Here is a 14,124-nt window from a genome sequence, read left to right on the forward strand (position 1 = left end):
CATGTGCAAGACAGGCCCAAAGCAGCTTAGCAAAGACTGAACACAGAACTAAAATAAAAACCACCACTCAGAGAAGAGACAGAACTCATGATCTGAACCTAGCCAGGGTGATTGCCTACTAACACAAACAAACAAATCAATATTCTTTAGAGGATTTGAATATGACTCAGAGTCTCAACAGCATATTAAAAATTTTTAAATATAATCTACAATTGATTGACATACAAATCACCTAGAAAATGTGATCAATTCTCAAGAGAGAAGACAATTAAGATGCCAACCCTGAGCTATTGGAATTATCAATTAAAACAAATGCAGTTATTATATAGGAGAAGATATAATAACTGTGCTCCATAAGGTAAAAATCAACACACTTGAAATAAATGGAAAGATGGATGTTCTCAGCATAAAAAAACAAAAATTTAAAAAGAACCAAATAGGGAGCTCCCGTCGTGGCGCAGTGGTTAACGAATCCGACTAGGAACCATGAGGTTGCGGGTTCGGTCCCTGCCCTTGCTCAGTGGGTTAACGATCCCGCGTTGCCGTGAGCTGTGGTGTAGGTTGCAGACGCGGCTTGGATCCCGCGTTGCTGTGGCTCTGGCGTAGGCCGGTGGCTACAGCTCCGATTCAGTCCCTAGCCTGGGAACCTCCATATGCCGCGGGAGCGGCCCAAGAAATAGCAACAACAACAACAACAAAAAAAAAGACAAAATAAAATAAAATAAAATAAAAATAAAAAGAACCAAATAGATATTTTAGGACTGAAAAAGACAATATCTATAATAAGAAATTCAGTAGATGATGAGTTTCTGCTATGGCGCAGTGGGTTAAGGGTCCAGCATTTTCCCTGTAGCAGCTTGGGTTGCAGCTGACACATAGGTTTGATCCCTGGCCCAGGAACTTCCATATGCTGCAGATGCAGCCAAAAAAAAAAAAAAAAAAATTCAGTAGATGAGTTCAACAGCAGAATGGAGATGACAGAGGAAAGACTCGGTCTACATGATGATAGAACAGAAATGATCTAGTATAAAGAACAGAAAGAAGAAAGATTGCAAAAACAAACAAACAAACAAACAAAACACTTCAGGGACATATGGGAGAATATCAAAATGTCTAACATTTGTGTCACTAAGGTCCCAGAAGGAGAGAAGAAAATGATTGGTGCAGAAAAAAATATTTGAAAAGTAACATCCATAAATCCCCCAAATTTGGGGGAGGATATAAATTTATAGATTCAAGAGGTTCAGCATAGCCAAAATAGGATAAACTCAAAACAACAACAACAACAAAAAACCCCACAAAAAACCATGGCAGACACATCTTAACCAAACTTCTCAGAACTAGAGATAAAGAAAAAAACCTTGGGAGTTCCCGCCATGGTGCAGCAGAGATGAGTCAGACTAGGAACCATGAGGTTGTGGATTCGATTCCTGGCCTCACTCGGTGGGTTAAGGATCCAGCGTTGCTATGAGCTGTGGTGTAAGTCACAGACACAGCTCAGATCTGGCGTTGCTGTGGCTGTGGTGTAGGCTGGTGGCTGCAGCTCCGTTTGGACCCCTAGCCTGGGAACCTCCATATGCTGTGGGTGCGTGCAGCCCTAATGAGACAAAAAGAAAAAAAAAAAAAAGAAAGAAAAGAAAAGAAAAAAACCTTGAAAGCAGTTAATGAAAAATGACACTTCACATATGGAACAATAAATCAAATGACCAAAGAGACCACATTAGAAACTGAAGTAATAATTGCTATATGGATATAAATATGATATATAGAGTGCTTAGCAGATAAAAGATACAAATGTTACACATTATTAGTCTAATTATAACTCCTTTGCTACTTCTTGGTATAACACATTTATTTTCCATTCTATTTCTTCAACCTTCCCACTATTTTCCTGTGTGGATTTGATCCAAAAAACTGGATGCAAATATACCTTTGATATTATTTCTTTTGATTTATCCTAAATCTTTTGCTCTTGTTGATATGAGTCTCTGCTAACTCAAATCTTGTTTTTGAACAAGTTTTTTAAAAAATTCTATAAGTTTTCTCAATTATTATACAGGTATAATGCATCTTTTACTGTCTTACAGGGATATAGTAAAGAAGAAATGAGATAAAGAAAAATGCAAAAACTCCCTTGACCAACTAAAACTCTGCAAGTTGTATATTTCAGAAATAGTAGCAATTTGGAAGTTCTGAGAGCCTAACTCTTTTAGCCAAATTCATGAGAAAGTATCTTAAAGAGACAGGGCTTGCCCACATCTTTCCCTAGGCTGACAAGGTTGGAGGTGTGTCAGGGGACTGTGTCATGCTTTGCCAACCAACTCATTGGTTAGGCCAAGCAGTCACCACATGAAACCCACACAGCCTTTAGCAAGGTATTTCTGGCTCTTATAGGATGCATATTCAGCCCTTAAATATTAAATTCTGCTTCCAGCAAAATGGAGGGTCTAACCTCAGTTTTCCCCTTGGCACGGGAAACGAAAAATAGTAAAGTTAAGACACACAAAAACTAGATTCAAAGCAAGATTCAAATGACTGATTTGAACTAGGATAACTGAAATGGGTCTGAGGGGTGTTTATAAATCTGTGACCTCCCTCCACCTCTCCAGCTTCCCAGAGGCTGTGAGCAGGAGCATACAAAATAGAAAGAATAGAAAGAATGGGCAGCCTGCATCTAAGAGCGTTCTGCTCTGTATTCTTAGGGACGTGATAAGGCTGCAATTTCTCCTCCCATTAATAACGAGTAAGAATCCTGTATTTCAAAAGGGGTTTCTATGCATCTCAAATGGCAGGCGTCCATATAACAGATACTGCTGAAGGAGCAACAGAATTTGAAAACTTCTGTAGCGTACAGAGTGCTCTTTTTGTTACAGATAGGAAACAAAGACATGGAGGAAGATGGGACCTAGCTCAGATGTGGATGTGAGTGCAAACTTCAGAAAACCTTACTCCATCCCGTTAGTTTTATTCTCACTTCTAGAAGAAAGGTACAAAATAAAGTCCTCCTGCCCTCCTTGTACTTTCCATTCCCCGCTTCCTTTCTCCAACACGTCAGCCAAGAGTCCACAAGTGGCCCTGGAGCTTTTCTCATGTGGACCCTACCACTTTTTTAAAAAGTGGGACTTCCTGTTTTGGCTCAGCGGGTTAAGAAACCGACATTGTGTCCATGAGGATGTGGGTTCCAACCCTGCCTCACTCAGTGTGTTAAGGATCCTGCATTGCCACAAGATGCAGCGTAGGCAGCAGATGCGACTGGGATCTGGTGTCGCTGTGTGGCTGGAGCATAGGCCAGCAGCTGCAGCTCCGATTCAGTGCCCAGCTTGGGAACTTCCATATGCTGTGAGTGGGTATGGTTGTAAAAAGAAAATAAAGATAAAAATAAAAAATAGTTTTTAAAAAGTGGACAAAGATCATTAACTCAGGAAAAGCATCATCTCCAATACACCATCCTAGCTATGAATAAATGGCATGTCTCTGGTACTGCTAGTTTTCATTTGCTAAAGTTAAAATCCCAATTAATGTTTTTGCTAAGCTAGGTCTAACCCATCCTTTTATATCAACAACATTTGTCCACACCGAATTCAAATGTTCTTTTATTTTTGTGGTACCATAAAGCCTCCCTTTCTATCCCCTGTCTTAGTAACAATTACGGATGATAATAGTTCAAGTTCTTACTTCTCTCATAGCATGCCTATTATTTCTCTGACCCCTTACTTAGTCCACAAAATAAATCTAATTTAGATAAAAGAAATTAGAGTCCCTCGAGAATCTAGTTTGCTAACATTTTGCTCCAAGTTAGCAGACAGAGTCACCAATCAAAGGTAAGATTTCCCTTCATGTCATTCAGTTATTGATGAAATTTCACCACCACCAAGAAATTCTACCAAAGACATTGGAGAGTAAACCAGCAGATGGGTCAGTGTGCAAAGTTCAAGGCATCAGTGAAAAGAGAGCACTCTTAGATTAAGTATCAGAACTACTCAAGAAAAGATGGATTTTAAATGACAGGCGTTTGGGGCATCCTTACCTGTCTTCTGTTAGCTTCATTAGGGTGGTTCCTTGAGTAGAGAAGACAATAAAGGACATTCTTAGCTGTGGGCTGGAAAGGAAAAGCAATTCTATTAGGGCAGAACCAAAGACTGCAGAATGCCATTTTGCTTCTAGACTTCCTCCCTGTTCTTCCTTCCCTTTGTGTCGAGGCAGCCAGCTGCTGATCTATAGCCCAAAGGGTACCTCCACAGTGGGGCTAACATTCAGCGAGGAGCCAATGTGAAGCTAGACCAAGCTTTGTCTTCCTGGAGGCTGCTTTGGATCTGACACCATCACCCAGTGAGTGTGGATGACAAGCAAGAAAGCGAAAGTTCATCATTGCCCTCTGCTCGGTCTGAAGAAGCATGTCTCTCAAAGACTGGTTTGCATGCTGTCTTTATACAAAGGTGATCCCCAAAGACCATATTTGATAGTGTCTCCTCTGTAGCCTGCTGCATCCTTTAGTGAATACAAAGAATGTCTCTGGCAGTTGCCATTTGATGCCATTAGCTGTTAAGATGATACGATTCATTCTGTAGGATGACCATCAACTTTTAATTTCCACCTGCCTTCCGGAGGAAGTTACCCTAGAAGGAGAGCATGGGCTGATGGACCACAGGGATATCTATTCCACTTGGCAGTTGAACTTCTCAATAACTGGCATGGTTTTCACATGGCAGTGCTTGGGAGCCTTGCCAATGTAAAATCCACACTCTGGAAGAGAGAACAGCACTCAGCTGAGGACAAACATGTTTTTCTGTTCTGCAAGAACAAGACTGTCAGCCTGAAGTGGATTCACTCCTGGAATGCTATCCTGTGGGGCTCTCTCTGGGCAGCCAGCTGGTACAACCTTCATGGCATCAACCTATTTCTTCACGATGCAATAATCTCCCATACCCAGCCCGGCCCCAAATCTTATAGATGCCAATTCCTAAAATGTTTCTCAAACCTTCCCCCCCTTTCCCTAACAAGTGCAACTGCTTCCCAGCTGGTGACCTTGCCTATCATCCATCATTCCTTGCTCCAGTTCATTCTTCACACTGCTTCCAGAATTGTTTTCCTAAAATCTAAATAAATTCAATCTTGTCATCCATCAGCTATAAAACCTCTAAGGGGTCTGAATGCCTCCAGGATAAAGTCCAGATCCATTACCATGTGTCTGGTGCATCTTTGGAAATCCTTAACATTGTGTTTAATATTTGGCAGGAGCCCAAGCAACACCTGGGAACTGAATATTGGCTTCTTGAAACAGACCTGGGTTCTCTGTCCATGGCACCATGCCGCCTGTCACTACCTCCCTAAAGCTGGGTCAGCAGGACACCATGTCCTAAATGCCAATAATAACGATCACAATTATCATGATAATATAATAATCCTGGAGTTCCCATTGTGGCTCAGGGGGTTATGAACCTGACTAGTATCCATGAGGATGCAGGTTCAATCTCTGGCCTCACTTTGAGGGTTAAGGATCTGGTGTTGCCGTGAGCTGTGGTGTAGGTTGCAGACACGGCTCGGATCTGGTGTTGCTGTGGTTGTGGCATAGGCAGATAGCTGCAGCTCCAATACGACCCCTATTCTGGGAAATTCCATATGCCGCAGATGCGGACCTTAAGAAAAAGAAATGGTCAATCTTGTCCTGTGCCTACTATGTGCCAGGGGCCAGGGATAAAACCTGCACCACAGCTATAACCAGAATCACAGCAGTAATTCCAACTCCTTAACCTGCTGAGTCAGAAGGGAACTCTTAGTCTAGTTGCTTTGCACATGTTTCCCCTTATAATTTTCACATGCAAACTAGGGTTCAACCAAGGTAAGTAAATTGCTGGGGTTGCTCAACAGAGCTTGGATTCAAATCCACATTTGCCTAATTTCAAAGCCTTTACAGGAGACTCCTCTCTTTTATAGGGAACAGAAGACTATTAGAACAAATAGAGACGGAGCAGATACTATTGCGTGTCTGGAGGCAGGTTTGTTTTATATCACTCCAGATGGATGAGAGCGTAGGAAAGGACATTATGGGTCAATGACAAAAAGGCTCTTATGGAAACTGGAATTGTCCATCTATTGGGTTGTTTCCTCAAAAGGCAGCAGTTTCTCACCAGAGCTATTCAAGTTGAGGGTTAGGGAATGCCTCTTAGGATAACTTGGGAAGTTTTTCCTTTTGATTTTAAGGGTCTATGATTCTCTTAAATATTTTGCTTTTAATACCACCCATGGGTTTTTTCTCTCCTTTTCCCTCTACTTCTCTCTCCCCACCCCCAGTTCCTCCCAGCATCTGTTTTCTCCCTTTTTCTGGGTTTAGATGCTTCCTGCTGCAGTATCCAATGTTTGGCACCATGGAGGGGACACCTCTTAACTTCTCCCTCCAATCAGGGGAGCGGGTACATGTTGAGACCAGTCACTGAACTTGCAGGGAACACATTTGTGATGACCCTGGTCTCAGAGGACCCTGGTCTTCTGTGATAAAAGAAAACATATTCAAAGAGGAAGTATATGGTTACTCACATGGGCTGGAAGACTCCACAGAGGCCCTCAAGCAGGAGTGGAGCTGCTTTAGAATTTACAATGATCAGAACAATTTTACCAAAGACCTTGACATTGGGCTTCAAGCATATCCATGAACGCGCTCACACTTGTGGTAGCCCTTGGAGGATGGGCCAAGGAAATGACCTCCTTTCTTTTACTAGTGAGTGTCTACCACGTACTGGAAAGTAGGACCTCAGGGTTCCTGCAATGTTTATAGGAACTATGTTCAAGATGGTACTGTCCTCCCTCGGAAAGTAGTATTGAGAATGCTCAGAAAATTCTACCTCCTAGGGCACATAGCCAGGCTGACCACCAGCAGTGGTTTGCCCAGGACTAAGGAGAACTCCCAGAGTGTGAAACTTTCCCTGCTAAAACCGAGAAAGTTCTGGGCAAATGGGGATGAGCTGGTCACCTTACACACCACAGCCTCTACGCACAAGCCCAGCTAGATGGAGCCAAGTGTCCCAGCAGGGTGCACTGGGAAAGAAAATGTTAATGATCCTTCTAGAAGGATATTACTCAACAGGAGAGGGAGAAATTTAACATCTTGGTCTTATAACCAAACGGGGGTCCTTTTGAAAACACGCAGCCAGAAGTTATTCTAACATATGGCAAAGATGAAAACAAAGTCAAGTCTCTATTCCAAGACCCGAGAGTCTATCTTAGTCAAAAAGCATCCCCAAAGCAGTTAGTAATTAGCGGAACAGCAAACATAGGCTGGTTTCACTCATGACAGAGAAGTACATGTTATGGTTCTCACCTGATGAATTTATGAGCCAACTGTTCCACAAAGTAATAGATTTCATTCCAGTGGTGCAGCACACTTCCTGATCTAGGAAAATAAAGCAGATGTGACTTAATCAGGTATGCATCTTGACCTTGCATCATTTCTCTTCATATTCTACGATTTTACACTTGACCTATCCTCTCACTGGGCTCATTAACTAACTTTCCTAACTCTGGAAATATTTTGAAAGGGTGCTTAGACCTCATGAGACTATTCTGAGAAATTCTGATGAAAAAAAACTCCCTTCTCTCCACTTCCCACCACCATCCCATGCACTCTTAACACTAAAAAAAAATTTTTAAAAAGGGCCTAACCAGATTCAGATTAGTTTCATATCATTAAGAAATAATTATTGTTGTTCTATTTATATTGTTGCTCTGATTAGAGAAGAAAAAACAATTCCAATTCATTTAAATGAAATTAGTACAAAGTAGATGTCCAAATAGACAAAATCCCTCTCCTCTCTCCTCAAAAGAGTCCAATTCCTTTGTCAATAAAGATTCAAAATCTCTAAATAAAACATTCACAAAATGAATCCAGCAGGAATCCAAAAGAATATTAATTAATTAATTGGTGGAGTTTATTTCAGGACCATATATATAGCTCTATATTGGAGAATATCTAAAGTAACTAGTCATACTAATAAATAAAAGAAGAAAAATGATACAGCCTTTCATTATTAAAAGTGGAGTTTCCTGATGGCCTAGCCTTAAGGATTCAGCCTTATCACCATTGTGACCTGGGTTCGATACCTGGCCTGGGAACTTCTGCATGCTGCAAGTGAGGCCAAAGAAAAAAGGGGGATCCTTTTACTGAAAAAAGAGGGAAACTTTCTCTAAGATATGGAATCAAAGAATTTAAGATTTGGAAAGGGGCTTCTTTATTTCCCAAGATTGATTTCTGTTTCACTGATCTCACTTTCTACTGCTTCAATTCAGCTTATAAGCATTTTTCATAGTGCTTGTACTCAACCTGTTGCAGTGACTTCATAGTAGGTTTTTTCCATTCCAACCCACTCTTTGGTAGCTTTGATGCCTCTTGTCTTTCACTTAGGATTTGTTTCAGCTGAGCCCTGCATTTCTGCAGTCTTTCTAATAATCATTGAGGTTAAAAATGTAATTGTAATGTATACATGTAAGGATAACCTGACCCCCTTGCTGTACAGTGGGAAAATAAAAAAAATTAAAAAAAAATCATTGAGGTTAGAGTTTGCTCCTTTTACTCTGACTTTATTTTTTTCTTTTTTTTTTCTTTTTAGGGCCTCACCTGTGGCATGTGAAAGTTCCCAAGCTATGGGAGTCTAATTGGAGCTATAGCTGCTGGCCTACCCCACAGCCACAGCAGCATTGGATCTGAGCCACTTCTGCAACCTACACCAGAGCTTGCAGCAATGCTGGATCCTTAACCCACTGAGGGAGGCCAGGGATCAAACCTGCACCCTCAGACACTATGTTGGGTTCTTGGCCTGCTGAGCCACAACAGGAACTCCTACTCTGATATTTTGTACTGCAAACATTTTATACTACTTTTTTATTTTTTATGCACACATTTACCTTAATTTTAACTTCTAAAGACTTATGGTTACTTCTTTATTTCAGACTATTTTACAGATAAGATGAATCTGTGCAAAGCAGACTTTATGCCTCCCTTTTCAAGGTGCCACACCTCTACCAATTCTTATTTTGGTTGAGTGTATCCCATCTCTACAAGAATTTATTTTTCTCTGCCCCATTTCCAGAAATGATATGTCTGTGTGATCAGAAAAAAAGTGATACCATATGTTATGGTCATATACTGAAAGACTCCACAGCGTAAGAATATCTCATGAGATTACACATAACTTCAGTTCTAGGAAAAATTCTGGGAGTTCCTGTCATGGTTTAGTGGTTAACGAATCCGACTAAGAACCATGAGGTTGCAGGTTCGATCCCTGGCCTCACTCAGTGGGTTTAGGATCCGGTGTTGCCGTGAGCTGTGGTGTAGGTTGCAGACGCGGCTCAGATCCCGCGTTGCAGTGGCTCTGGCGTCAGCCAGCGGCTACAGCTCCGATTCAACCCCTAGCCTGGGAACCTCCATATGCTGTGGAAGTGGCCCAAGAAATGGCAAAAAAAAAAAAAAAAAAAAAAAACCCAAAAAACAAAAAAAAACAAAAATGAAAGGATGCTTTGAAACTCCAAAACTGACTTTCAAAATGAATGAAGATTAAAGTTCTAAAAGTAATCAAGGCAATAATGAAAAAGAACAAATTTGGAAAGTTTGCCCTCTCACATATCATGACCCCATATACATGATATATAACAGTAGTGTCAATGGAGTAAAATAGAGAATCCACATCTCAATGTATGTCAGGTCTTGCTATAAAGTGAAAGAGGTGATTCAAATTTGGGGAAGGAGAATAAACCCTCAAGAAATGATGTTGTGCAATGGATTTCTTTTTTTTTTCTTTTTTTTTGTCTTTTGTCTTTTTTGTTGTTGTTGTTGTTGCTATTTCTTGGGCCGCTCCTGCGGCATATGGAGGTTCCCAGGCTAGGGGTTGAATCGGAGCTGTAGCCACCGGCCTACGCCAGAGCCACAGCAACGCGGGATCCGAGCCGCGTCTGCAACCTACACCACAGCTTACGGCAACGCCGGATCGTTAACCCACTGAGCAAGGGCAGGGACCGAACCCGCAACCTCATGGTTCCTAGTCGGATTCGTTAACCACTGCGCCACGACGGGAACTCCTGCAATGGATTTCTAATTGGAAGCAACCAATCTGATCACTATCTCATACCAAATGTAACCCTAGATATATTAAAACCTAATAGAAAACAAACCTTTCAATCCATTATAGGAGATTGGTGAATTATAGATTTTTATGTCATCAGGTTAGTGAAGTGTTTCTTCAAACAGATACAGGCAGTTGAATCGTTTTTTAAGAAAAGAATTTTGACTATCTGAAGTGTCTAAAATTCTTGATACCAAAAAAGCATAAACAGGAGTTTTCTGGTGGCCTAGCAGTTAAGGATCTAGCTTTGTCACTGCTGTGGCGCGTGTCATTACTGTGGTGCCGGTTTGATCCCTGGCCAGGGAACGACCTTGGTAAACGTGCCTACCTAATCATCAACAATAGATCTCTGAACCACAGGTGTGCCCCCCCCAAAGATATCATAAACAAGTTCAAAGACAAGAAAAGAGTGAGGTAAGATGTCTGCAACAAATACACAATGCAAAAGACTCATGTCCAGGATATGTAAGTAATTGGTACAAGTAGATATTAACAAGGCAAGCAATAGAAAAATAGACAAAGGATCAGAAGGAGTAATCCCTGAAGGATGGTAAATCAGCACTGAAAAAGCATTTTTCTAGTAAATATAGAAATGTTTATTTAAATAATTGGGGAAGAGCAAGCACAGAGGGGGTAGAGTTGGGGAGCTGGGGAAAGGGATTGGGGAGAGGAGATGGTAGGGGATCTTCTTGTCAAAAATAAATATTTTCCAAAAATCTTTTCAGTTCCTGTATAGTCCATGTGCTTGGGATGCTCACTGTCCAAACTGGCAAACTCCTCCTCATCCTTCAAGACCCAACTCAGTCTTTGCCTGTTGTCTTTGACCAACACAGATGGGGCTCATTGCCTCTGCCCCATGTACATCTCTCAGTCATCATTCTCTGATATTGGGTTGCAATCCCCCCTTTTTTTTTTTCAGGCTCCCCTTGTGAGGGTCTTAAGGATATTTGCCTCTCCAGCATCTACCTATTTGTTAGACGGAAGAAAGAAGAGTGTGGAGAGGAGAAGCCTCTATTGTTCACGGACACCCCCTGATTTTTGCCAGCTGGACAGCACCTCTTCCACCCTTCTTTGGATAAACGCCCTGGGTTTGGGACTCAGATGGTTCCAGCCAATTCCTGTGACCCTATGTGAACCCAAGGAGCCTTTCCAGATGGGTCAATGATTCTAGAGCAGAGCTCCTTGGTGAACACACCTACCCAATCATCAACAATATACCTCTGAGCTTAATGCAAGCTGGGAGACTGCTAAGAGCTCACCAGAACAGCATCTCCTAGCCCTAGGCCTTTAAAGCTTTGGAAATCCTTTCATTCAAACCCCAGACATCCTCTCGGACCAGTTTTATTTGCATATTTCAAATCTCAAAGTCTGGTCCTGGCTGCTCTTCTTTAGCCAGGGGTTAGAAGCTCTAGTTCTGGGGATCCTAGTTAGGGTCTGGCAGACCTGGCCCAATACCGTGTGTGTGTTTCAAAAGAGGCATCACATGACTGATGATGAGCCATAGTCCAATCCAGATTTCTACAGTTCCTTTCCACTGGAGTCAAGAGATTTCCCTGAACACTGCTCATCTCTGCCCACTTCTGAAATGCAATGCTGTCTTTTGGTCCATATGACCCCGACAAGTACCTTCTGAAATTGTGGTTACTGAGGGATAGGGTAAGATTTGTGATGATTATAGAGGCACCCCCATAGCTCCATCCCATGTTTGATTTTATCATCAGTAGATAAGTACAAAGGATTATACTAGGAGAGGAGGCAGAGTTTTAGTGAAAAAGGGACTTGAACTAGAATTAGGGGTCTATTCTCTGTCTAAGGAGCAAGAATTTGGAGTAAATCCCTCTTAGGTTACTTTTTCTTTGTTTTCAAGGATTGGCCCTATTTCACAGCCACCGATCAATTTTCATTCCTTTACTTATCAAACAGGGTCACCCACAGATAATTCATACTTTCTTTTTGTCTTGAAACATTTCATTTTCACTATTCTTTATCTGACTGATATGTGTCATTTAGACAATGTTGGCATTCATTTGATTTCTTGGTGCTAGATATAGGGAGAGAGCTAAGAAATATCCTAGAGGGTTGAGAAAAGTGTTAAATCTATCTGCAAAACTTTCTTGTCAATGGGCAGGTGCTGCAATTTCTCAAGAAGAAAATAAAATGAGATCCTTGACATAAAACCGGAGGTAAGGAGATATTGACAGGCTTGCTTCTCCCATCCCAACTCTATTAATACTTGTCCTGTTACTGTTGAGGTACGTGGTTTTCTATTTACATATGATTATTCTTTACATAATTATATAAGCTTGGACCAAAATAGTCCCCCTTCGGGATATGCTTGAGATGTACATAGATATCCCCTCAAGCACTGAGGGTAGACAGAACCTTCTAAGATCCTGAGAACAAAATTGGTTTTGTCTTCTCTTGAGTCACCATGGGACCTCAACTACTGAAGTAGCAGAGGAGTATAGGATGACTTACCTCTGCACCTGGGAATCCTTCTAGTCCTTATTACTGAGCTTTCTAAACCCACACATGCATGCTCTGTCCTACCCCAAGATCAGATCACCCTTAAGAGAAGGAAAGAATCCCGTGGCAGCTGCTTATGGATTTATCACAGAAGTGAGCTTGTTACAGGTGCCTCTTATTTCTTTTTAACCCAAATTCTTAGGAGCAAGGGGTTTACCTGTCTGGTGCCATGGTCCTCTCCCCCACCTCACCACCACCAAGTGACCTCACCATCACCCACCCGCCACAGCTAGATCCCTAACCTTGACTCTAACTACTTCATCCACAGGGCATCAGACAACTACCCAATGGTACCTGAATTAGACTCCTGCCCTCTCTCATAGGTAGATATACTGAGTCTTTGATTCTGTCTGGACTTTCTGTTAAAACATGTGTGTCTTACCTGCACTTTGCCTTGCAAACTGAGTTTCTGGTTTTGGAATCTGACCTAGTAGCTAATCCCAGAATAATCAATCCAGGGTTCCATATGCAGACCTTGGCTTCTCTTCAACCCTGAGGACCTAAGTGGGCTCCAGGCCACAGCCAGGAGAAGTAGGGTGTGGATCCAGGGCCAGCTTTTCACCCTACAATGTGTAAAGTATCTCATTTATCATGACAACCCATTTAAGAATTACTGATGGGAGTTCCCGTCGTGGCGCAGTGGTTAACGAATCCGACTAGGGACCATGAGGTTGCGGGTTCGGTCCCTGCCCTTGCTCAGTGGGTTAACGATCCGGCGTTGCCGTGAACTGTGGTGTAGGTTGCAGATGCGGCTTGGATCCCGCGTTGCTGTGGCTCTGGCGTAGGCCGGTGGCTACAGCTCCAATTAGACCCCTAGCCTGGGAACCTCCATATGTCGCGGGAGCGGCCCAAAGAAATAGCAAAAAAAGACAAAAAAAAAAAAGAATTACTGATGGTAAAATCCCAGCTACAGAGCCCTGATGTTCTCTCGGGCAGCAATGGCTCACCCAGCCATTGTCTCCAAAAGCCCCAGGGCAGAAACAAAAATTCCTTCTTAGCCCAAATATAAACAGTCCTGGGAAAGGTTCCAGTGAACTTTGTTGCAGATTGATTTTTGTTTGTCTGTTTGTTTAAAATTGGTTTTAACATACAATTGCTGGCAAACTATGGTCAAAGGGAGTTGAAATGTCCATATTCTAGAAGTCAGTGGGTGTGAAATGTCCTAGATATTTGACTCCATTAAATCCCAACTCAAATGCAATTCTAGGTGCTGAAGACTTCCATGAGCCAACTGGATATTAGGATGGTGTGGAAGATTCAGGCTCCCTCTTGGGAGTTTGTGCCTTGCTTCCACAAGTATAAATCTCAGCAAAATTTGGAGTTCAAGTTGGCGCCCAGGAATTCTGCTTGGACACAGCCCTACAGAGCTCTCTGCTTAAGGATTCATTCAATATACCTGGGTCCGCTCAAAATCAGGGTCAACCTCAACCCCTCTTCACACCACCTTCTGACTTGGCTTTGGAGAAGGGCTCACAGATCATCAGGAGGC

General features: G+C 42.1%; 1 protein-coding gene across 1 annotated transcript in view; it reads right to left on the minus strand.

Moving 5' to 3' along the window:
* Positions 1–14,124, minus strand: part of ANTXR1 (ANTXR cell adhesion molecule 1) — a 243,486-nt gene that overhangs the window by 210,038 nt on the left and 19,324 nt on the right. Inside the window, exons 2-3 of the mRNA XM_047781884.1 lie at positions 7,316–7,387; positions 4,028–4,099 (exon numbers count right to left, since the gene is read on the minus strand). Coding sequence (XP_047637840.1) covers positions 4,028–4,099; positions 7,316–7,387 — 144 coding nt within the window. The remainder of the gene's footprint in view (positions 1–4,027; positions 4,100–7,315; positions 7,388–14,124) is intronic.

This window comes from Phacochoerus africanus, chromosome 5 (genome assembly GCF_016906955.1).
Source record: "Phacochoerus africanus isolate WHEZ1 chromosome 5, ROS_Pafr_v1, whole genome shotgun sequence".
In the NCBI taxonomy this organism is placed as follows: Eukaryota; Metazoa; Chordata; class Mammalia; order Artiodactyla; family Suidae; genus Phacochoerus; species Phacochoerus africanus.